This window comes from Tachysurus vachellii, chromosome 6 (genome assembly GCF_030014155.1).
Source record: "Tachysurus vachellii isolate PV-2020 chromosome 6, HZAU_Pvac_v1, whole genome shotgun sequence".
Taxonomy (NCBI): Eukaryota; Metazoa; Chordata; class Actinopteri; order Siluriformes; family Bagridae; genus Tachysurus; species Tachysurus vachellii.
In genome coordinates, this window is record NC_083465.1 from 26,118,749 (window position 1) to 26,144,458 (window position 25,710).

The 25,710-nt window shown below is 39.3% G+C and overlaps 1 protein-coding gene across 2 annotated transcripts in view; it reads left to right on the forward strand.

Annotated features, from left to right (window-relative positions):
* The first annotated feature begins 1,450 nt into the window (after window positions 1-1,450).
* Window positions 1,451-25,710, forward strand: part of smad1 (SMAD family member 1) — a 25,860-nt gene continuing 1,600 nt past the window's right edge. Inside the window, exons 1-7 of one of the 2 annotated variants that reach the window (XM_060873121.1) lie at window positions 1,451-1,599; window positions 15,334-15,877; window positions 18,251-18,553; window positions 18,979-19,095; window positions 22,117-22,338; window positions 23,247-23,503; window positions 24,005-25,710. The exon at window positions 24,005-25,710 is cut by the window's right edge and continues 1,600 nt beyond it. In XM_060873121.1, coding sequence (XP_060729104.1) covers window positions 15,478-15,877; window positions 18,251-18,553; window positions 18,979-19,095; window positions 22,117-22,338; window positions 23,247-23,503; window positions 24,005-24,148 — 1,443 coding nt within the window. In that variant the 5' untranslated portion in view covers window positions 1,451-1,599; window positions 15,334-15,477 and the 3' untranslated portion in view covers window positions 24,149-25,710. The remainder of the gene's footprint in view (window positions 1,600-15,333; window positions 15,878-18,250; window positions 18,554-18,978; window positions 19,096-22,116; window positions 22,339-23,246; window positions 23,504-24,004) is intronic. The other variant, XM_060873122.1, reaches the window with a different exon arrangement.

Below are 25,710 nucleotides of genomic sequence, written 5' to 3' on the forward strand. Positions count from 1 at the left end.
TACTGTACTATTCTTACACACTCTTTAGTGCGCTAGTACACAGGCTTCTGGACGGAGCCTCAGACTTACTGTCGCCAACCGCGTGACGTCAGCCGCCCTCGCAGTTCCCCTGCTTTTCTCATGTATCCCTCCGCCGGAGGCGCTTGAATGGTAAACTAGTCCCACTGGCTATTATTTAACACTGGATTTTAAACTATAATACGATTTAAATGAATAAATCTTTGTGAAAACGGAACCCTGTTGGTCAGCTTACAAAATTAAATTTAGTGTAAATGACCGTATATAATTGTAATCATAAATCACGTCATGTTTACATTATTTTCAGAAGATCATGAACTTTCTCATGTATGTGTTTTACACAATAACACCATCAGCAATAACAATCACTTCTCATAAGCCAAATCTGTGCATTTCTCTGCTAATTGCTTCTCATCTTCTCACTTTGGCAGCAGAATAACTAATGAACCTGAGAGATCATCTTCTGCTGTCTTTCCATTTTCACTTACCTTCCAGATCATGTTCATCATATGTGTTGTGTTTATAATGCATCTAACCAGTCACTGTGTCCTTTCACTATTGCATATTCTTCTTCTTCTTCTTCTTCTTCTTCTTCTTCTTCTTCTTATTATTATTATTATTAATAATAAGAATAATATTAGTATTTACTATTATTATTATTAGTAGTAGTAATATTTACTATTATTATATACTACATTATATGCAGATTATTAGAACTGAGATTACACAATCAGATTAGACATTAATAAACAAATAATAAACTATATATAATATATATATATATATATATATATATATATATATATATATATTAGACATTAATAAATATATATATATATATATATATATATATATATATATATATATATATATATATATATATATATATATATTTTTTTTTTTTTTTTTTTTTTTTTTTTTTTCATAATACAGCTCAGAATTGTTCATAAATATGAGACCATAAAAATATAAAAAATAATTAATAATGTAGTATTTATTGATGTAGTAACTTGAAGTGTGCCTTTGAATGAAATAATTAAAAAGATATTTCAGCTATAATATTGTTAAATCATGTTATTACACATTTATTAGTGTACTTGCATTAAAATATGGTATCCTTTGACAGTTCATCAATTCATTTCATTTATTGATTATATAATTGTCATTTTATATTTTAATTATTATTATTATTTGTAGTAGTAATTATAATAACAATAATAATAATAACAGTAATAATAATAATCATAATAATAATAACAACAACAATAATAAAAATACTACTACTAACAACAACAATAATAATAATAATAATAATAATAATAATAATAATAATAATAATAATGTTGATTTAGAAAAACAAAACATTTTAACCAATATATTTTGATAATTATTAGAGTTTTTTAATAGTAATCAATAAAACAGGAATTTCTCCTTTTTCTGCTGGGCTCTAGCTTTCCCTCGCGCAGTGATACGCGGTGCTTGCGCGGAGGAGTGAAGCGTCCCGCGACACACTGACGCCAGGCGAAAGCAGATCCGGTCGGTTCGGATGAACGCTTCGTGCTCAGGGAGGAGGCGCAGGAGGTACAGTAAACTTTATTTTTATTCAGAAAAACAACACAACCGATGAGTGTTTTGTCTCGAATTCGCGAATGAGAACGAAACGTGGACTCCGTTTACGAGTTTAGACGCTAAACAGTGAGACAAACCGGGCTATAAACGGGCTGCACGCGCGCCCTGTAGTGTTAAAGTTAGAGGTTGTAAAGTGATGAAACTCTGAACAGCAGAAAGGACTCTAGATGATGGGGGGATGATGATGATGATGATGATGATGGAGTGCTTGGAGTTTTATCTGATGTACTGTAAATTAAGACACTGTTTTATATCCATAAACAGTTATTTTTTTGCACTTTTCCTTCTTAGATTGAATTGCATTTTTATTTCTAATAATATTTTCTTCATGCATTTCCATTATTTTTATTATTTGTTTATGTCAGAACTTATTTTCCCATTTCTTTATAGCTTTTTCAGGCTCTGTGTCATATCCCATACATGCTGTGAATGTTGATTTCTTCTGTGTGTGTGTGTGTGTGTGTCCTCCATTATGGTTATTATACACTTGTCAGTGATTAAGGCATCATTGCAGCGTGGATGCAGGAGCCGATAGACCGAAGCCTGTGTGCCTGACATCAGTGAAGATGACATATCAGATTACTCAGAGGACAGGAATTCGTCCTTGTCTGTTTTAGTTTGGTGCTAAAACCCTTTCACTTCTCCGTTTTATGTCAGATTTGGAAAGGAGAGTCAGCTTTGATGGGTCTTTTAACACCAGAACTAACTCCTTATATGTTTACAGCACAGGAGTTACTTAAACGACAGTGTTTTGAGTGTGTGTGTGTGTGTGTGTGTGTTACAGGGCAGTTCATGGCATGCGTGATGTTTGTGTGGCAGCTCACAAGGTCATAAATCCGCTTATTGTTTTTGTGTTTTATCTTAACGCAATATTTCTTTCTTTCTTTTTCCGGCACGTTTACCGATCACCACGATGTCTTTATCCTATCATCAAGTAGACTAGAAATAAAATACATAAACGACAGCAGCGTGAAAGGTTTAAGAGCCATCCCACCATCGCATTATTCATCTCCTGCTAATGGAAGTGAGAGAGAACGATTCGTCGTATCTGCACTGGGTCTAAAAGTTCAGTGATAAATAGAAAAAGTGGTTAGTTTAGAATCAGTTTAAATGCTGTCTCTGTTTGGATAGTAAAAATATTTGTTGCAGGGGTTCAATACTGTCGTTTTTTTATTCATTTATTCATTTACAATATACTTTTTTTTATTCTTAACTTGTTAGTTACTTGTAGCTACTGATAGGTTGTATGTATATGGATACCGTGATGTATATAATAGATTTTTCAAAATATTGTGCCTCACAAACTAGCATTTGCTCAATACTCTGGACTTTAATATATATCAATTTAATTATTTTTCTTTTTTTAGCCTTTACATAACCGAAACTCGTCTGAACCCGTACTTTGGTGTGAAATCTCCTTAACACCCATGACATCTAAATAATATTTAATAAGATAAACTCATATTTATGCCCTAGATATCATGTATCAGAAATGTTTATATTCTGATAAATGTTTATTTTTTTCTGTTTTACACGTTACTATTTTGTTAAAAAAACCTTATAACTTTTATTATTATTATTATTATTATTATTATTATTATTATTATTATTATTATTATTATTATGAATAATAATAATAAACTATTATTAATTATTAATAATATTTTTAATTAATATTAATCTAATAGTTTACAGTACATTTTTACATAAAATATTAAAACACACAGAATGAGCAATTTTTAGAATTTTTGTACCAATTTTTGTTTTTCTTTTTCTTTTTCATAACTCATCTTCTGTTCAAAAACAGATGTTTTATTTATTTTTATTTTTTTGTTTTATTTTAAAATATACAATTGCCTAATAGTTTGCCCTAAAACTTTCTGCAGCTTCAGCAAAATGTCATTTTTATGTAAAAAAACAATAGACCGAATTAAACAAATGTGTTAATATCAGTAAATATCTGTAGAGGTAGAGAGCACTGTTATTGTCCTGTGGAACGTCGTGTCACATTTAAAGGCAGATAGAAGAAGCAACAATGAAAGATACTCCAGAAATATCACGTGTACATCAGATGGAAACGTATCACATCCCAGCAATGTACTGTTTTATTTTTCCAAAAACAAATTGAATTAAAATATATATATATTTTATTTAAGAAAATAAATGCTTTTATTTTTAACACTGAAAGGAGAAAAAAATAAAGAAGGTTTACTTCTGTGAAAGAATATAAAATATTATCTTAAAAAATGAAGAAACAATCTATACATGAGTTTATTGTTTAGAAATCTGCTTCAGACTTCTGTGGGGTTTTTGGAAGATCCTCCTTGTCTACCCCACCCCTTGTCCCTCTATCGTTCTCTCTCTCTCTCTCTCTCTCTCTCTCTCTCTCTCTCTCTCTCGCTGTCTCTCTCTCTCTCTCTCTCTCTCTCCCTGTCTCTCTCCCTGTCTCTCTCTCTGTCTCTCTCCCTGTCTCTCTCTCTCTCTCTCTCTCTCTCTCTCTCTCTCTCTCTCTCTCTCTGTCTCTCTCCCAGTCTCTCTCTCTCTCTCTCTCTCTCTCTCTCTCTCTCTCTCCCTCTCTCACCCTCTCTCTCTCTCTCTCTCTCTCTCTCTCTCTCTCTCTCTCTCTCTCTCTCTCTCTCTCTCTCTCTCTCTGTCTCTCTCCCTGTCTCTCTCTCTCTCTCTTTCTCTCTCTCTCTCCCTGTCTCTCTCCCTGTCTCTCTCTCTCTCTCTCTCTCTCTCTCTCTCTCTCTCTCTCTCTCTCTCTCTCTCTCTCTCTCTCTCTCTCTCTCTCTCTCTCTCTCTCTCTCTCTCCCTCTCTCTCTCTCTCTCTCTCTCTCTCTCTCTCTCTCTCTCTCTCTCTCTCTCTCTCCCTCTCTCTCTCTGTCTGACTGCATACCACAGGTGACGTGTGTAAATTTACCGTCCTGAAAGTTTGCCCTCCATGTGTGCACAGGCGTAAGGCGTATTTGGATCAGACGTGTCCTGGCTCAGAGCTCCTCGTTCTGTCGTTCTCTTCATTCCACACGTTCATGAGAGTAAATTTACTGAGACGCCGATGTGTAGGCCAGAGCCAATTCCTCCGTCTGTGTTCCGTTTGTCCATCTTTGCTCTCCTTATTTATTTATTTATTTATTTTTATATACATCCCAGTCCAGGCCTAATGGAGGTTCCAGGCTTTGATGAATAATGTACGTTCTTCATAATGCCGAGTCCCGGGAGAGGGCAGAGAGAGCATCATTACTGCCTCCTAAATTGATTAACGGCACTGAAGCGGTGCAAAATGATACATGGAGATGATGCAGGGGGTCGGGCTGAGCGGAGGCGTGTGATGGGTGCCACATTAGCCCGGGTTTCTGCACAGCGCTAATATTTACATGCACTCAGGCTCCGAGCGCGTCGGCCGCGATTATCAGGCTTTTACTGCATCCGAGAACGCCGTTTCAGCTCAATTGTGTAATCCTTCACCTGGATGCTCGCTCTGTGGCAGATATACCATTCTCTATCAATCGCCCCATCAGGGTTTGCTCTTTATGGGTATAAATTATCTTCTTTTTTTAAATTCATACAATAAAACCAGCGCATTACTGCATCTTAAATGGATTACAAGCATTAAAACAGCCAGATGATGTCGGAGGATCGTTCTCTGCTGCTCTCTGACGCTGACCTTATTGCCAACAGGAGGATGGTTTATACTGACAGCGACACAGCCGGGATTAATGTGACTAATATCTGCAAAGGAGTATTTATTTATTTATTTTTATTCATATAATTAACTATAATATAAATCCTTTGTACAAATAACTCATCATACAAATGCATAGGGGAACAACAACACACAAGGTATTTTAGTGCAGGGAATTCTGTTAAGGTAATAATAAATACTTAAACGGTACAATTAGAAGGGAATTCTGGGAAAATTTGTATTCCTGACGTCACTGTGGTCGGGTAAATGAAATATACCGTGAAATAGGTGCAAAAAATTATATCACAATATTTTTCAGATTTTCAGTGTTTTTTTTTCTCCCATTGATTCGGTCACAGAACAGAAAAAAGGGATTCGACTTCTATTTAACCCACAGTGCTGCGGTGTCTCGATTCCGATTCCGCGTCGATTCATTTTCTATATCGTTTCTATAGCAACAGACGATCCACATTTACTTCGAATTCCAAACTCGTTTTGCAAACGTCCCGTATTATTTACATCAAAATATAAAAGAACTGAAAGAAAATACACATCAGGGAAGATCATCAACCCCCCGGTGTTGAGGACTAGTCATGAATGTCTGTTGTGTTTAATTACTTTTCATTGGTTCCATGTGACTATGATGTCACTAAATAAATCGTTTTCACGAGGAACTGTTTTTATTGTTTAAGACAGAAGTACCTTTAATTAAGTTACTGTATTCTTTTTTTTTTTTTTTTATAAATCAATAGAAGTGGGCATAAATAATGAAGCTCAAGACTACATTTGAACCCAGTTATATCCAAATTGGCAGAGGACTCTCTCTCTCTCTCTCTCTCTCTCTCTCTCTTACTCTCTCTCTCTTACTCTCTCTTACACTCTCTGTCTCCTCTCTCTCTCTTCTCTCTCTCCTCTCCCTCTCTCTCTCTGTCTCTCTCCTCTCCCTCTCTCTCTTTTCTCTCTCTTTCTCTCTTTCTTACTCTCTCCGTGTCTTTTCACTCTCTCCTCTCTCTTCTCACTCTTTCTCTCTCTCTTTCTTACACTCTCTGCCTCATCTCTCTCTCTTCTCTCATTCTCTCTTTCTCTTTCTCGCTTTCTCTCTCTCTCTCTCTCTCTCTCTCTCTCTCTCTCTCTCTCTCTGTCTCTCTCTCTCTCTCTCTCTCTCTCTAACTCTCTTACACTCTCTGTCTCTTTTCTCTCTCTCTCACTCTCTCTCTCTTTCTTACTCTCTCTCTTCTCTCTCTCTCTCTCTCTCTCTCTCTCTCTCTCTCTCTCTCTCTCTCTCTCTCTCTCTGTCTCTCTCCTCTCCCTCTCTCTCTTTTCTCTCTCTCTCTCTCTTACTCTCTCTGTCTCTTTTCTCTCTCTCTTCTCACTCTCTCTCTCTCTCTCTCTCTTTCTTTCTTACTCTCTCTCTTCTCTCTCTTTCTCTCTCTCTCTCTGTCTGTCTGTCTGTGGCAGATAGTCAATATTCAGAGTATCGACCTCACGATTGAAGATGTGGTCACACCAGAGGTCAGACAAGTACTCATCCCCAAGTTTTGGATTGAAAGAAGGTCAAAACGTTTGAATAGAACCGAGCGTCAGTCCCACAGGTCAGATGTTAAGCTCAGTCATGTGATCTGGACGGTTCGAGTGAGGCGGCTGGCGACACGATGACCGTGAACACAGTCCACCTGCTGTGTGTGAGTAAGAGCTCAGAGCAGTGTTTGGGCTAGAAGTGTGTTTTCTGAGTTTTTCCATCCCACACCAGTGAGGTTTTCTTCAGAATAACACCTGGATGGACGTTTGTTCAAAGCAAAGCTGGGTTTTAGACCTTGAGAGAAAGCCTGCTTTAGATAAATGTGTAACAGCACAGCTAGCACAGGTGTGGGGAACATTTTTTTCCACTTAGTCACGCTCTAAATATGAGGAACTAACATAAGGACTTTGCAGACGATGGTGTTTTTTTTTTCTTACTGTCAGTCTGGAAGGCAGAAGTTCACAAAGATGTCAGGTTTTACTTCAGAGTAGAATATTGAAGCTCTCATGAGCCGTGCTGGTGTCTGAAAGAGGTGTTTACTCATAGCAAAAATGTTCATATACATTAATTTATTATATTCTTTGTAGTATTTTTGTCAAAAAATATTAGCATGATATGTGGATATTCAAATTCTAATAAACTACTACTACAAAACTCTGAGTTCGATTATACTTTAATTTTATCTATAAAAAAAGGGAAAAATAATCTAGGACTGCTCAGAAAAGAGCCATAAGTTTATCACAATATAATATATAAAAAATATTTTCCAAAAGATGCACTGAGTATAAATCTATTTAAACTCCAAAAACATGCATAATAGCAAAAGTTTTCTTTCAAAAATTTTTTTTATTTAATTTTTTTTTTAACTTTTTTTTTAACATATTTAACAATAGTCAGGCTTTTTAATAGCAAATTTATCAGAATATTGAATTATTTCTGTTGAATTTATTTGTTCAAAATCTATTTCCATGCATGATGAGTTCATGTTTACATTTCGTTTTTGCAGATTTCGTTTACGAACATTTTTTTGTCGATGTATAGATGAAATTCTTCCTGATGCATGAAGGTGTACGATGGCACACGCTATATTAACGTCTTTAAAATGCACGAACCGGCGTCTGGATGTAGCAGAGAAAAGCTTCTTTTTAAAAAAAAAAAAAAAAAAGATCAATAACCAGTAGAATCACAGAAAATAGTTAACAGGAAACGTCCATATATGGTAAAGGTTAACATGAATTGTCCATATATGGTAAGAGTTAACAGGATATGTCTATATATGGTGTATAATAGTTCATTATGGATAAATGAAAAGAAACAATGGAAATTTCTAGCAAGAGCGGTTACGAAGTAGTTACTAGTTGCTTTAATTTAACCAGGTGCTAGTTAAATTTTCATCTGTATTAATAATTGTCTTGTTTGCTTTTACATATTGTTGGTGTATGAAAAGCAGAATAATAATTAAATAATAATAAATCGAAGTAATTAGCATCATTGGTGCCTGGGTTAAAAGATTTTCCTTATAAAATGAAAGAACAGGTCCTGGAGATTTCAGTCTTGTCTCTAGCTCAGAAACGCAGCCAGTCGTATATTGAGAAATCTGTGCATCCTATTCGGCTTCGGTTTATCCAGGTGTCTCTGACGTGTGGCCTTGAGTTTGCCTGCTGCTGTAGGAAGTGCGAAGCACAAGAAGTAAAATTAGAGATACCATATATAACTAAAACCATCAGACCCCCCATGAGAAGGCTGAAAAACATTAGGTATTTTGGGATGGAAGTTTCTCAGCGGTAGAGGAGGGAAAACACCAGCATGGATAATTTGGATAGAAATAAAATGACTAAGTGGCACCTGTAGAGGATGTAAAACAGTAAGCACTGTAAGCTGTCTTTAAAAAAAAATAAGGTGAGCGAGTCTTCTGTGAGCTGTTTCTATCAGCGGTGATGATCTGGAGCCTGAATTCTTTTAAAGTTCCTCTTGGTAAAATGTTTCACACTCTCTGATTGGATAGAAACATTCAGAAACCTGTCTGAGGTCGTCAGAAGTCACAGGTTCTTTGGGAAACCGGATCAGGTTTTCCTCTAGAATTTGGCAATATCTGGCTCTTGTTTATCTGGCTTTCAACCCTACCTGCTTTCCCGGTCCATGCCGTTGAGAAACATCTCTGTAATATAATACTACCACCACAATGCTTCACTGTGGGGCTGATTCTAGTTTTCCACCAAATGTAGCGGATTGTTCCTAAAAAAAAAGCCAGACCAGAAAAAAAGATTTCCAAAATGCCTTTTGGTAGACTCATGTTCTTACCACTCTTCCAGGCTACATGGTTGAACAGCTTCTCCCATCTTGGGCTGTGGATCTCTCTAGATGATTCAGAGTTAGCCTTGATCTCTGTTTTTTTTTTTTTTTTTTTAATAGCCCAAATTTTGTGGGATGTTCAAAGTGTGAGATATTTTTGTTTAGACATTTGAAGGAGTTTGTCATTGACTTTTTTTTAGAGCTCCTCATTCTTCATGTTGCTTGTTTATGTAGCTATTTTCTCTTAACAACCAATGGGGTGACACTTAAATTGCTCATAGTTCAGCTCCAATAAACTTATTCGGTGACTTTGGAGGTCATCAGAACTTAGTTGTTTCTAATTTAGTCGTTTCACTGCATTTCACAAGGGGGGAAATATTTATGCAGTAACTTCTCCGAAACATTGCAATCAACTTTATCGATTTTTCCGTTCCCTTTAATATATCGAGATCTTTTTGATAATCAAGATAAAAGTTCAAACATTTCCCTTGGAAACATTTCATACATAGACTTTCTAGTTTTTTGAAGTGAAACCAAGTCAGTCCAGAAATGGTAAGGTGTCAGTGACATGCAGTCTTTGATCCCACAGAAGTGAATCAGAAGGGGAAAACCAGACTAATGTTTTCTTCACCCACGGTTTGACCACCAGCGCTGTTTAAAGAATTGAAGTCAATGACTAGACCGGGATTATCTAGTTATCTAAGTTCAGTTCCCAGCGATCATGCTGTCCATCGTTAACGTGATCATTTTTGAATCTTACTAAACAATACAGAGGAGTAAATAGTTTGTGCCTCAATTCAATTTTTTTATCAATTCTACAGAGTCTTTCTGAGCAATTTACTTTCTTTATCTTTTGCCAAGCGAAAAAATTGCGTATGTTAAGACAAAATGAAAATAAAACAGACTGTAAAAGTATGTGTAAAAGTAGAGAACTGAACTTCGGGGGATGCGGAGTTACTCTTATTGGGTCTTCACCCTAAAGTTTAGTGCCAAAGCTCTAATTCGTTCCTTTTATTCGTTCCCACTGCAGTTTAAAATTTTTCTGCGTTAAAGAACGACACTTCAATATCAATTTATAGTTAGATTTAGAGCCCCTTTTTATAAAAAGAGTGTCTTGTGTTGAAAAACTCGACAGTTAAAAAAGCACTGACACTGGAGATTCCTTCCATAAACGTTAACACAGAAAACGTCACCATTTCACAAATTACACACATTTATAATCCACTTATATGGAGTCGGTGTGTCAAGAGGTTAAAGGTGGGGTGTACGATGTTTGAAAGCCAATGTTGACATTTGAAATCACCGAAACAAACACACCCCTAACCCAAATGGGTGTCACCCCTGTATTGATAGCTCCGCCCCCACACATACATACGTAACCCAGGCAACTATTATGGCGGAACCTGTTGGGGCAGCTGACCGAGGGTATATTTTTATCAGTAAATGAACTCAGTGAGTAATAATATGGTAATACAAATGTGTTTTTTGTAGTACTGTGTGTTGTACAGTGAAAGGTTTAGCTCCGTTTCACGCGGAAGAAGTTCAGTTCTCTCCAGCGCCGGAAAGCTGATCCTATATTAACACGGGTCCTACTTCTTGCCTTATCGTAAGCCTTTTTTCACTTTTCGTTTGTTTTTATCCTCCATGTCAATGTTAAAACCGCTTTCTTCTAATGTCACACATGCGCACTGAACACTCTCTCCGCCGCATATTGACAAGACACGCCCCTTTCTGCTCATTGGCTACACGTTAGTTTTGTTTGTCGGCCCGACTCGGTTTTCTGAAGCATTTCTCAGACAACGTGCACCCCACCTTTAAGACACAGTTGTTGTTGATTGGAAGATCGGGGTTCAATCCCCAGCACTGCTAAGCCTCCACTGTCGAGCAAGGCACTTAACCCTCCCTGCTCCAGTGGTACCTTATGTGCGAGCGTATTGTTGTTACGCACGGGTTGTTACTATAGAAACAGATTATAGTAAATTCGTACAAACCTTCAGCCAGAACTAGTGTCAGAGTTGCAGCAAATTACAGAACACCTTCTGACTCACCATAATTCAGCAGTGCTGTGGAAAAACAAAATCATCTCAGTTCAAAAGAAAAGAAAAAGGTTTATCTGTGACGACTGACTTGAGGTCAGGTCTGCAAACCAGCAGGGTCTTGGCATAACTTTTGTCGTTTAACCTTCTGGAAATCTTTTTATTTGTGTTACTTTTTTTTTTTTATTCAGAAACTATGGGGGAACTTTTGTACACCGAGGTTGATGGAAATGAACTTCGTTAATCATTTCATCCGAGCGCAATTTACGATTCAGTCCGAAATAAATAAATAAACAACAAACTAAGCAAATACAAGCTCACAGAGATCTTTAACCGTGACGTTTTCACCTTTAAAGTGATGTTCTGCATTTACGCCAGATTATGTCAGTTTAAGTCCTCTGCAGGAATGCACTCGTAAGAGACAGAAATAGAAAGCGCTCCGTGTGACCGAGCGCCGTGCGGTAAAGTCGGTTATTTGATCTCCTACTCTGATTAATCAGAAGGCCGTAGCCGTGCGAGCGCCCAACACTTCGAGCCACTGGCTTTGTTACACTTGGCTGTGAGGGACGTGTTTCTCACTCTGCTCCGCTCCTCCCCGACAACAGCGCGAGTTCCCGAGCTTTTAAATTAGCTCTTGGCAACTCCACGGCTCTAAATATAGGAGGAACTTTTTAGCTTTCCTGTCATGGTGCTCGCTACAATCGGTGTAAACAGCACCTGTTTCCATTGAAGGGCTCCCAGCTCTGCGATCCTGGCCTCCGAGAGAAAGGCCAGCGGGACTTCGACTTTGATTGGTGTTGCTCTCATCTATGAGAGCTGAGAGAAAGAAAAAAACAAAGTGAAAGAAATCACGAAAACAGGCCTTGATGTTGGGCTTTAATACACAACAGAGTCTTTTAATCTGGTAAATGACAAGGACAGTATTTCTCTCTTTCTCTCTCTCTCTCTCTCTCTCTCACTCTCTCGCTCTTTTACTCACTGTCTCTCTCTTTCTCTCTCACACACTCTCTTTCTCTCTCTCTCTCTCTTTCTCTCTTTTACTTATTGTCTCTCTCTCTCTTTTACTCACTGTCTCTCACTTTTTCTCTCACACTCTCTCTCTTTCCCTCTCTCTCTCTCACTCTCTCTCGCTCTTTTACTCACTGTCTCTCTCTTTCTCTCTCACACACTCTCTTTCTCTCTCTCTCTCTCTTTCTCTTTTACTTACTGTCTCTCTCTCTCTTTTACTCACTGTCTCTCACTTTTTCTCTCACACTCTCTCTCTTTCTCTCTCACACACTCTCTTTCTCTCTCACTCTTGCTCTCTCTTACTGTCTGTCTGTCTTTCTCTCTCACGCTCTCTCTCTCTCTTTCTCTCTCTCACACTCTCTCTCTCTCTCACACACACACACTCACTGTCTCTCTCACTCTCTCTCACTCTCTCTCTCTCTCTCTCTCTCTCTCTCTCTCACACACACTCACTGTCTCTCTCTTTCTCTCTCTCACACACTCTCGCTCTCTCTCTCTCTCTCTCTCTCTCTCTCTCACACACACTCACTGTCTCTCTCACACTCTCTTTCTCTCTCTCTCTCTCTTTCTCTCTTTTACTTACTGTCTCTCTCTCTCTTTTACTCACTGTCTCTCACTTTTTCTCCCACACACTCTCTCTCTCTCTCTCTCTCTCTCTCTCTCGCACACACTCTCTTTCTCTCTCACTCTTGCTCTCTCTTACTGTCTGTTTGTCTTTCTCTCTCACGCTCTCTCTCTCTCTCTCTCTTTCTCTCTCTCACACACTCTCTCTCTCTCTCTCTCTCACACACTTTCTCTTTCTCTTTCACACACACACACACACAGGTTTGTTTGTCCTCGTGAGAACCTTCCTATAACTTTATTAATAATGATAATTAATGCTGTACAACACAAGAATCTTACTCCAGACACCTCAGATTTATTTAGTTGTTTTTTGTTTTTAGTTTTTTTAAATAAAATCATTCGTTTTTGTAGAAAAGGTCCGTATGGTCTCCAAATGTCCCCACAAGGTCAAAACTGTTAGATATTGCTTATCCTTGTGGGATATTTGGTCACCAATATGGTATAAAAACATGCCACACACACACACACACACACACACACACACATATATATATTATATATATACATTAGAATTTTAAAGAGTAAACAAAGCAAAATAAAGAAATAGAAGAGAAAAAATAAATAAAATTTCAGTTGCTTTTATGAGTTTAAAAGATGACAAAAAATTAGTTAGTATTTCATTTTTAAATAATATATATATATATTTATCACGATACCCACAAAAAACCCAGACAAAAATATTCTAGCATTATTGTATAAATTGTCCCTAACCCTAACCATTTTGCTGATGCTTAGTCTGTTTGGGTCTCACAGTGTTTGTATTAAAACGAGGCGTGTTGATGTTTAACCAGATCTCAAAGCCACGCCCATCTCTTTGATTCACCCAAAGATCGGTTTTGTGAACCATCTCCCATCCGAGCACTAGGTTAATCACATGACCTGACGTACAACCTGCGTACTAATCAGTAACTGCATTAATCAGCCTTGTGAATCTCTGCACGTATTTTCCTGGTTTATTTTATAACTGTTTTTAAAAACAGGACTGAAAACACAAGCTTGTGCGTGCAGCCTTCGGTTCTGAACAGTCACGTAACCAGTGTTTGTTTCCTAACCTTCAGGTCAAAATGACCTATTTTACTTATTTTTGCCTCACAGCGGAATGTGTGGATGCACAATACGGATTAAAAAACATTAGCGATATGCTTTCAGTTCTATCAAAACACATGATACGAACTGTTCACATGACACGGTTTATGACTGGTCCCGCATTGTTCCAAAACATGTCGGATCACGTCAGTGTCGTGATTCATCCGGACAGAAATGCTCACCTGGAGCGCCTGCGGTTGGTCAGGATTATCACAACACTCAAAAAAACAAAACAAAACAAAAAAAAAAAACACATTTGTTTTTTATTCATTTATTTTTTGGCAGGTTTATGTTTTTTGTTTGTTTTGTTTTTTTTGCGACATCATGTTTGACCTTTGTTATTCTTTCGCACGTAAATACGAGCCAATTTTTGAATCAGAATCAACCTGATACTTTAGATTCATTTGGTTTGATTTCTTTCAGAAAATATGAAAAAAATGCTTTGTAAATTTAAATTAAATCAAATTAGGCAAAAAATCACTTTTATTGAGCAAAACAGAGGTTACGTTAAAAAAAGAAAATAAATTGTGTTTTTTAGTGTGTCTCCAGTCCTTCGGCTCAGCATCATTAGATCGCTTTCATTCAGCCGAGTCAGTTAAATTAGATTCAGAGTCGAATCACATTCTCGCTAGACTTCGCTCAGGAGCGATAAAGTATAAAATTATTTCTATAGTCAGTAATAGAGATGATGTTAAGATAGATAAATGTTATAGTTGGAAGAAAAGGCCTTGATCAGTCTTACACTTTATATTTTTCCTCAGCTCTCCATTTGGATTCGTTTCAATCCCTGACCACGAATAACTGCCAAAGCTTTAAGCGTTCGATCTGAATAATTTCAAAAGAAGCATGAACTCGTGTTTTCCGCGTCGTCTCTAACCCTCTGTAATCTTTCTCCTGCTGTTGAATTGCTGCCTTGGGATCTCACTGAATGGCCACTTTCATCTTCATCTAAGCAGCATTTCCTGTCCCGATGTCAAGGGCAGAAGCTCTTAAATGTGCTAGATGCACTGTTGTCTTTTGGGTAGGCCTTGTGAGCACGCTGGGAAAAAAAGTCGCTGAAAAATAAATTGGACATCTTTGACATATAGCTGTGTAATTCTATAGAGGAAGCCAGCAGTGACTCAGGAGGATATTCAAAGCCACTCAGCATCACTGAAGGATATGTGCCACCGGTGATATCCGAGATCACTGTGTGAACGCTCGGCCGTACCGGAAACCATTTTGAGAATGCGGTGTTGACTGGACGTACTGGAAAGCTGCGCATTGTGACTCTGATTCCCAGAAGCAGTGATGTGTGAGGGAGTGATGTCACACCATAAGGTCAAGGATGTGCAGCCATTTGATTCTCCTGTAGGTCTGTCATTGTGTTGACGGTCTCCCCGTGGGAGAATCTCACACAGACGCATTATAATAATGAGCAAATCTTTTTCTCTTCGCAGGTCAGCTGGATATCCGGGTCCGTTATTGGCACCGTTTCCTGCTCTGCCGGTGTTTGCGTTTGTGCGAAGCCTTTCTGAGGTATCTCTTCCGTAAAAGAAAAAAAAAAAACAAGAAACCAGCCAGGGCTTGGGACCCAACGCAGGATGAACGTCACGTCGCTGTTTTCCTTCACCAGCCCAGCGGTGAAGCGGCTGCTGGGCTGGAAGCAGGGCGACGAAGAGGAGAAGTGGGCCGAGAAGGCTGTAGACGCGCTCGTCAAGAAGCTGAAGAAGAAGAAGGGTGCCATGGAGGAGCTGGAACGCGCTCTCAGCTGCCCCGGCCAGCCCAGCAGCTGCGTGACCATCCCGCGCTCGCTGGACGGACGACTGCAGGTGTCGCATCGTAAAGGGTTACCGCATGTCATCTACTGCCGCGTGTGGCGCTGGCCTGACCTGCAGTCGCACCACGAGCTCAAAGCACTCGAGTGCTGCCAGTTTCCTTTCGGATCCAAGCAGAAGGACGTGTGCATCAACCCGTACCACTACAAAAGGGTGGATAGCCCAGGTGAGCGCTAGCTAACTGTCTTCACGTTATCTATATGAAACGTACGGATAGTATACATCTTCTATTCCAGAAAGATCTGGCAACGTTTGAGCATGAACTGTTGCCATTATCTGTTTTGGGAAAGATATATTAAGCAGGTATCTTTGTGTAAATACCTTTAAACCTGACTGTATAGCATCACTGTCTAAATGACTAGTTCTCACTGGCAAAACACTATAAGGTTCAGACAGGTTTCTATCCTACGTCCACCACCAGGACCAGCTGGACCAGGTGCTTGGCTTTACTGTCACATTAATACTTCAAAACAAAGACTAGCAATAGTGATTGTGTGTGTGCGTGTGTGTGTGTGTGTGTGTGTGTGTGTGTGTGTGTGTGTGCGTGTGTGTGTGTGCTGTCTGTCAAAGCAAAACCCCGTCCTCGATTACTGCTCAGATTCGAAACACACGGCCCTCTTTCTGTTGGTTTAGCAGAAGAAGAGGGTCAGCTGACAGTACAGGAACAGCTGTCCACAGTATGTGTGTGTGTGTGTGTGTGTTGAGAAAGAGAGTGCAAGAGCAGGAAATTCCATTTAGACAGAGAATGAGGGCTTTGTTCTGTCGAGTGTGTGAGAGTGTGTGCGTGTTAAGCGCGTGCGCAGGCAGCAAACATGTTGCCACGCAGAGGAAATGTGCAGCAGGAAGTCCTTTCGACGGCTCGCACAATAGCAGGAAGGAACGGAGGCCTGCCATACACACACTCACACACTCAGCACCTGTCTCACACACTCTCCTCTCTCCTCCTTTCATCCTTGATAAGGGATGAAATAAGGGTCGATATAAATTCGATAGAAATTTATCATAATCATAATAGGCACAAAATTAGTTTAAGCAAATATATATTTATATAGATACATACATTTTGTATACATTACACATGTATGTGTGTGTGTGTGTGTGTATTTTGCATGAGCGGTTTCCTGCGTTAGAATATGAAAATTCGGTCATTTCAAATGCAAAAATGCAAAATACACAGCGGTGTCTATTCAAATCGATTCCTTTAGCGACTCTCTGAGATTCACTGTGGCCCAAAAAGCTTAAACAATTATTATATCACCTTAAAGCAGGTATTAAATTTAGAGAATCCGTTCAATAAAGATAATATAGTGTTTGAAGACGGCATTCACTAAATTCCAGGGGTTTCGTTACCACGACGTAAAGTGGGCGTGTTTCTGGAGGTCTTGGAAAACAGGTAGATTTTATATTTTATATCTATTATGCTTTATTATCTTATAATTAAGCTATTTTAGAAAACAAATAAACAAACAAAAACTATGGTTAGGGTTAGGGTTAGATTATCGAATAGGCCACGCCTACCTGATGATGCAATATCTGTTACGCTGTTCTGAAATCCCTGGAAATAAGTGCATCCCTTTTGAAGACAGAATTGTGCTTATTAATGAAAATAATTAGCGTGATTTTTCCTTCATGGGGTCTCTAAGTTGACATCATATCAGATCATTGATAACAGATAATAGCCACAGTATGTGTATATATTCGTACAGAGTTTCGTTACGGGTGAAAAAACTTAACTCTACTAAATTGCTTTTAGGTGTAAATGAAGGAGGGGGCACGGTGGCTTAGTGGTTAGCACGTTCACCTCACACCTACAGGGTTGGGGGTACGATTCCTGCCTCCACCTTGTGTGTGTGGAGTTTGCATGTTCTCCCCATGCCTCGGGGGTTTCCTCCGGGTACTCCGGTTTCCTCCCCCGGTCCAAAGACATGCATGATAGGTTGATTGGCATCTCTGGAAAATTGTCCGTAGTGTGTGATTGTGTGAGTGAATGAGAGTGTGTGTATGCAATGGGTTGGCACTCTGTCCAGGGTGTATCCTGCCTTGATGCCCGATGACGCCTGAAGGAAGCCACAAAGTATACATGATATAGTGCTTACTGTCACACTGCCATTTCTTTGTAAAATACTGGAACCTGATTTAAACCTGATTTAGGTTCCCTGTGACACATCTGGAAATATTGACACGTCTCCCTTTTCTTTTATTATTTTTATTTTATTCGTCTCCCTTTCCTTTACTATTTAATAAGTAACTCCAAGCAATAGACATATATCCTGGGCTTGATCTTAACTTTTAATAGCTTTTAAAAAATAAAGAAACGGTTTATTTATTACTTCTTTCAACGGGAGCTGATGCTACTTTAAACGTCTTCAGGTATGTTTGAAGAGATGCACGTTATGTCTACAATATACCGTGATACCATGGTACGATGTTCAGAGTGTAGCGGTGTCGGTTGCCATCATCCTCATCTCTTTATATCTTTGTATTTTCACACTTTTTCTTTCTGATCTAATTAAGTTGATGTGTATCTCATTTCTCAAAGTTCTGCCACCGGTCCTGGTGCCTCGAAACAGCGAGTTTAATGCCAAGCTGTCCATGCTGCCACGCTTTCGCAACCCGCTGCACCAGACGGAGCCACACATGCCCCACAACATTAAATACCCGGAGTCGTTCACGCAGCAGCCGGGCAACAGCATACCGTTCGGCCCCAACTCGCCCTCCAACAGCTACCCAGGCTCGCCCAACAGCGGCACGGCGAGCACCACAACCACCACCACCAATACCAACACCACCTTTCCACACTCACCTGGCAGCTCTGAGCCCAGCAGCCCCTTCCAGATGCCAGGTGAGACTAATGAGGCGGTTACAAGTGCTAACGTGCATCATTGTGCTCTTTTACAGCAAGATTCAGAACAAAAAGAAGAAGCTGGTACGGAAGTATATGGATATTCTTACTTAGATTTATACGTTGTATACGTTTCTATAGTAACACCTTAAACAGGGATATTTTATGACGTGATGTTTAGTAAAGATTTACAGGATCCAGTGTCAGTTCTCAATAAGCTATAACTATAGATAGAGCTACACACAGTGGTTTAAGACGAACGCTGTTCTAGGACAACATTGTGGCGCGATGAAGCTCAGCATGAAGCAAAGCCACTGTACCCACTTCAGAGTCGATTGTTTTCCAATAACAACATATCCTGTTACTAAGACTGACCTGCGATCGCGACTTAAATCTCAGATTAAAGTTTGCGTGTCGGCTCACAGAAACTCCGCCGCCTGCGTATATGCCCCCTGAGGAGCCAATGACACAGGACTGTCCCCAGCCAATGGACACCAACCTGCTGGCCCCCAACCTGCCACCAGAGATCAACAACCGGACAGGTACACACACACACACACACACACACATTCATAAACATATGTATAGTATTTTTTACACATATCATCTATTCTGGAAATATTCTTCAGTACACACTGTCTCTCCTGGTTCACATTTGCCAAGTCACTATTTAAATAAACATTAATCCATCCAGTTTTTCATCCGTCTCAATTTGGTTACATTCCTGTCTGTTTATTACGGCTGTGTGATACAGCAAGTTAATATCCATATCCTCATAAATGACGTCTTAAGGCCTATTCGGACGGGATTAGTTTTACGTGGGAACGTGGAGTAATGCAATTTTACCTCAGGATGTCTGTAATATTATTTGGCCAATTTGCACGAGACAAGACATCTCAGTAAAACTAGCAGAAGTGGGAGGGGTAACTCACTTTACGCACCACAGTAACCTCCTTGTTGTCGTGTGCGTATGACGTTGCTTCCTGTTATCACGTGCGCAAACAGACAACATTTCGCCTCCATGCTTGCAAAACGCGCCAAAAACTACTTTTAAACAGGAAATGACGGAATTTTACCGTACATATTTACAGCGGGTCTATTCGGACGGGATTAGTATTACCTGAGGTAAATTTTCTGGACCTTTTTACAGAAGGTAAAAGTTGCCGTAATCTTTACTAACATTGTCCGTAATGATTACCGAGATGGCACATTCGGACGGGACTAAAATCACAGAGAAGCTCTGGTAATAATTACTTTACCCCCACGTCCCCACGTAAAACTAATCCCGTCCGAATAGGGCTCTAGATATCAATACTCAAGGTATCATTGTTTTTAATTCATTACTAATAATATTTTAATTATCAAACAGGAACAGCCAGATGACAGAACATTGATTGGTTAAATACGATCACCACGAGGCGCCACTTGAGTCAGGCAACTCAACTAGTATTTGTTTTCTGAACAGTGAAACCGTGTGGGTCTGTGACGTTATTTACAGTTTAATAGCTCCCCTACTTTAAAATGTCCAATAACGTGATTTGGACAATAGAACGATATACAAATGCTATGAACAAAACAAGCTGTACGGTTCAGGAAGTCGCGGAGTGCGTCGAAGCGAATTTTGGGATCCGAGCTCAAGCTGCATCCTGTAGTAGGATCTGCCTCATTGTGAAAGCGATGATGAGAAAGGGGTAGACAAAACACACCTGCCTCTCAGTGCCACCCGGCTCAGGAAACAGAGTAGAGCCGTGTGCCGGATAAACACACTTCAGATCTCTCTCTCTCTCTCTTTGAGGTGGAGGAGAGACGAGGGCAGACAAAGGTCAGGACACGGACACACACGTCCATCCGATATTCACCACAGACGCTCACACAGCTAATCACTAATGTACGTAATCTAATCAAGGCCCTGATCACACAGCTGTATTAACTAATACAAAAGCTATTCGCACACCAGACTGTTTATCTGAATAGCTTTTGTGTATCCGTAATACAGCTGTGTGATCAGAGCCCTAATTAGATCATCTGCATCAGTGCTAATCTGATTAGATGATGATCAGATAATGTCAGTTTGGAGATGTTGACATGGCGGCTTATTAGGTTCGATTTCAGCCCGGATTATTTACACCAGCTCAGTTTCAGCTCCGGATTCATATTCACATGCAGATTTTTAATGTCATTTATCGATCAAATTGAAGGTTCTTTATTTTCTTTTATTTGTAGTGAACACACAAACAATATATTATAATAAAAATATATTTTTTAATGGATTAAATATTGATTAATTCTACATAAAAGTAAAGAATATATAATTTACTAAGATCATATATACAAAAATATTAGGTTTTTAATAACTATACAGGTATATTGTTGCACAGTGAGATTTTTTTTGTGCAGAGGAACTATAAAGTCTGATGGACACAGATAGGAAGGATTTCCTGTGGGTCTCTGTGTTGCACCTAAACGTACTCCTGTATCCGTCCAGGACATCATGGAACGGGTGGAAGATGTTGTCTGAGTTGGAGAGTAGCTTAGGGCCTTTTTACACCTGGTCACTTCATGTGTTTTCTCTGATCCGATAGCTATCTGATTTGTTAAAACTGTTCCATTTACATCAGGCCACATAAATGCGTCTCGGCGAATCGGATATCGATTCGATCTTTCTACTCCAGCCCAAAATGCAAATATATTTGACCTCATTCCCGGGGTAATTGAAACGGAACACGCTTTGGTGTGTGCGGTGTTCAGAATGCAATCAAAAAGAAGACGAAAAAACTCGTTACGACGATGCTACAAAAAACAGCATTTACTGTTTGCTGCATTTTCGCTGGCGGCAGCAGCGCATTTTAAGACCCGACGAGACGCCTGGGTGAAAAATCACAAGTGACGTTCTTCCGTTTGGGAGGAGTATAGCGCTGACGTATGTGGCTTGAACAACCACATTCATTTACATTTACACACAGTTTCATCTGAAATGCGTCCCAGACCACCTCCTGAAGTGGTTTGAACGATTGGATTTATATCCGTCTCGAAAACGTTTCGGAGGGCATTTAGACCTGGTCTTTTTACCATCGGATCACAGAAAACGCATGAAGTGACCAGGTGTAAAAAGCCCCTAAGTCAACATCCTTCTTTCTGACACTACAGTTAGAGAGTCCAGCTCCACCTCCACAACATCACCGGCTTTACGGCTGAGTTTGTTCAGTCTGTTAGCATTCAGACTGAAGATTTTCTTTATTTATTTTCGCGCACTGTATAGTTTTGTATAAACTATACAGTGCGCGAAAATAAATAAAGAAAATAAGAACGAAAGAAAGTTGTCATGTTACCCAGGAAGACTTTTTTTTATGACTGTTATAAAGCACTAACAATGAAAAGTCCTTCCATAAATGTTAGATTTAACATTTAAAATTTCACCATAGTAGCTTTTTTAATACATTTTAAAATGATTTAATATTAATCGTAGGTTATGTGGCATGAATACTGACCAATCAGAATTCAGATTTTAACAGCACTGAGGTGTAAATACGATACACTGAATTGAGACGTGTCTTTGTGTGCAGACGTGCATTCGGTGGCGTACGCTGAACCCAAGCACTGGTGCTCCATCGTGTACTACGAGCTGAATAACCGGGTCGGAGAAGCTTTCCTGGCGTCCTCGACCAGCGTCCTGGTGGATGGCTTCACCGATCCGTCCAACAATCGCAACCGCTTCTGCCTGGGCCTGCTGTCTAACGTCAACCGCAACTCCACCATCGAGAACACACGCAGGCACATCGGCAAAGGTACGAAACGGGGGTGACGTGTACTGTGTAGGTTACGGATACGTTCGCGGTTTTCCGTGCGGTTTACCTGACGATGCAGTTCATCACGACGCAGCTCGTGCAAACTGATAATATAGATTAGTGTTACTCGCTCCACTTCCTGGAGGTTTACTGCATAGCCTGATTTCAATCGATCAACAAATTCCCATCAGGATCATACTACAGTGTCCCGGTGTCAGAAACGTACGGACTGGACACAGAGTTATTTCCTCAGTTGGGGTATGTGAAGAAAAGAATTCCATTGTGCTGTAATGTATATGTGGCAATAATAAAGGCTTCTATACCCCGTTCTATTCTAATCTATTTCCTTCATTTTGCTTGTTTTTGCTTGCATGTGCTTTAGTGATAAAAATATATAAATAAATAAATAAATAAATAAAATTGTTCACAGTAAAAAATTCAGGTACTGTTCTAAGCCCCATCATATTAAAGTTAAAGCTTTATTTATGTCGATTTATTCGCTTAATTATGCTTATTAACATACTTTTTTTTATCTATTTATAGTTACAGTACATGTAAAAAGTTGGTTCTTGTTTTCTCTTACATTATAGTAGCTATAAACTTTCTGTCTTTCTGTTTTCTCTCTATTGACGTTAATAACACGAAAAAACGCAGCTTGTCGTGTGTCAGAGAAACTGGAAAGTCATCAGCCCTGATGACGCCGGAGACTCCCTCCATAAACGTCTCCTTACAGATCGCTGCACCGTATCGTTGATGTTTATTAGACACAACAGATTTGTTTTAAACAAGTATATTATCACATCTGGACCTCACTTTGCCTTCTGACCAATCAGAATAGAGAGCTCACCAGCACTGTGTTACCATGGGTACTGACCAGGTTCTAACGGAGTTGGATGTTTTCTTGGCAGGCGTGCACTTGTATTACGTAGGAGGCGAGGTGTACGCCGAGTGCCTGAGCGACAGCAGCATCTTCGTGCAGAGCCGCAACTGCAACTACCACCACGGCTTCCATCCCACCACCGTGTGCAAGATCCCAAGCGGCTGCAGCCTCAAGATCTTCAACAACCAGGAGTTCGCCGAGCTGCTCGCCCAGTCGGTCAACCACGGCTTCGAGGCCGTGTACGAGCTCACCAAGATGTGCACCATCCGCATGAGCTTCGTCAAGGTAGCGCGTTCACTTCCGTGAGAAAACTCAGATTTCTCTAATGGCTGTAATTAATCATCAGAAATGCAGTTCAACAGCAATACAGAACTCTCATTTTGATCTATTCTCATGTAAATGACCTTTAGTAATGGAATTTTAGACTCATTAATCAAATTCACATTGCAGATTTTAAGTTTCTACTCTAAATGTTGGAAAAGACTGATGAGTTATGGAAAATGTTCGGCTTTTTTTTTAAAAAAAAAGAACCTTGACATTTAAAAATACATGCTTGGCGATTACAAAAGATTTGTTTGTTTGTTTATTTATTTATTTTAGAACCCAATAACCCTCTTCGTTAGAGAAGAATTAAGTAGTCTTTTCTGAAAAATATTACTTTCATCATGATTAAATATGTTTCAGGGCCTACTGCATGTAGACATAAGCGAATAATAATATCTTAGACATTTATAATGTCACAGTTCGTACAGATCGGTGCTAATGTGGATTTGCGTCGATTTGCAGGGCTGGGGAGCTGAATACCATCGGCAGGACGTGACCAGCACCCCCTGCTGGATCGAGATCCACCTCCACGGTCCGCTGCAGTGGCTGGACAAGGTTCTCACGCAGATGGGCTCTCCTCACAACCCCATTTCCTCTGTGTCCTAAACACTCCGCTGCCGGGTTGGTGGAGAGGGGAGGGAGTGGGGTTAATGATGGGGGCGGGGTGAAGCGGTCGTATATGATTTGACTGGCAACGGGAAAAGAGGCCAGTCAGTGAACATCTGGAAGATACTTGATAACTCTGTGACCAATCGTATTCATTGATCAGGCCATCGTACTCGTTGCAAGTATCCTCCATCGGTCTTGTGACAGCAGGCGCTTTCCTATTACACATTTTTCTCCTTTTTTTTCCCTTTCGTTTGCAAAAATACGTCAGTATTCCAGCGAAGGGGGGAGGGACTTGTGTAGGTACAGTAGAAGAGGTTATGCGACGTGACTGACCTGCTTAGAGATAAAATGGAAAAAAATAAAAGTCCATAATTGTAGACATGATGAACTTTCTAGAAAAGCGTCTGTGCCGTGTAGAGCAGAATGTATTACCATTTTTATGCTCTTTTTGTTTTTGCAAGAAAATGTAGCAAAAATGACAAAAATAAATAAATCTAGAGTGGAGAAAGAGAAAAAAATGGAGATTTGGATGCGAGCGATTAAAGGTGTTGTAAAGGGAAAACGGTGTACGGATTAAAAGGCATGATGTTCGTAGAGAACGAGCGCACACTGGAAGGTAGACTGGAAAAAAACGCTCTACTTTTATTGCATCCAGTTGATTTCATATGATTTTTAAAGGTAGTGTAAAAAGTAGATGTGCTGATTTTTAGAGAAAATGCTGTGCAGTCTGTTTTTATTAGTATTTTATTTCTTTTTTTTTTTCCCCAAGAAAGAGTAATAAGTGTTATTATAATAATAGGCAAAAGGCAAGCACTGGTCATCTAATTCCTAATGGAAATGTGTCTTTTTTCCTTAAATCTTTATTATAATGAATTAAGACACCGAAGTCTGTTCTCTTTAATGAAACTGGAACGACACACGGCTCCAGCAGGTTGCTCTTGAGGACGAAGAAAGCCGTTTATAACAAAGCTTAAAAAAAAAAAAATGAAATAAAGATCGAAGTTAATCTCAGCATGGAATTAGCAAGGAATATTCTAATCACCGGATGATACTGAAGTTAAAGTATAAGTAAGATGACAGAGTCGTAGTTTTCTCCTCCTCCTGCAGTAAACGTCAGAACCGAGAACAGAGCACTGACTTCTGTGTAGCTTTCAAACCTAAATACGGAAAAAAAAAAAACACACGATTCCTTTCGGTTCATCCTGTTTTTCTCACCATGGCAACCGCTAGCTTGTAATAATAAAAAGGGGATTAAACAAACTGATGTTTACATATAGAAATACAACAGAAAACTAACCTGAAATTAAATGATCTCATTATTCATTGTTTTTAATGAAAATCTCTGGGTAGGCGGGGCATGTTCTCTGTCGTCTGTCAATCACAGCGACAGCAGCCAATGACGAGGCGTCGTGGATGTGGAAAAGAGGCCGATCCAAAAAATAAAAAAATAATTGTAGTATTTAATTTTTTTAAATAGTTTTCCACCAAGATCCTAAAATAATCTTGAATAATAATAATAATAATAATAATTATTATTATTATTATTATTATTATTATTA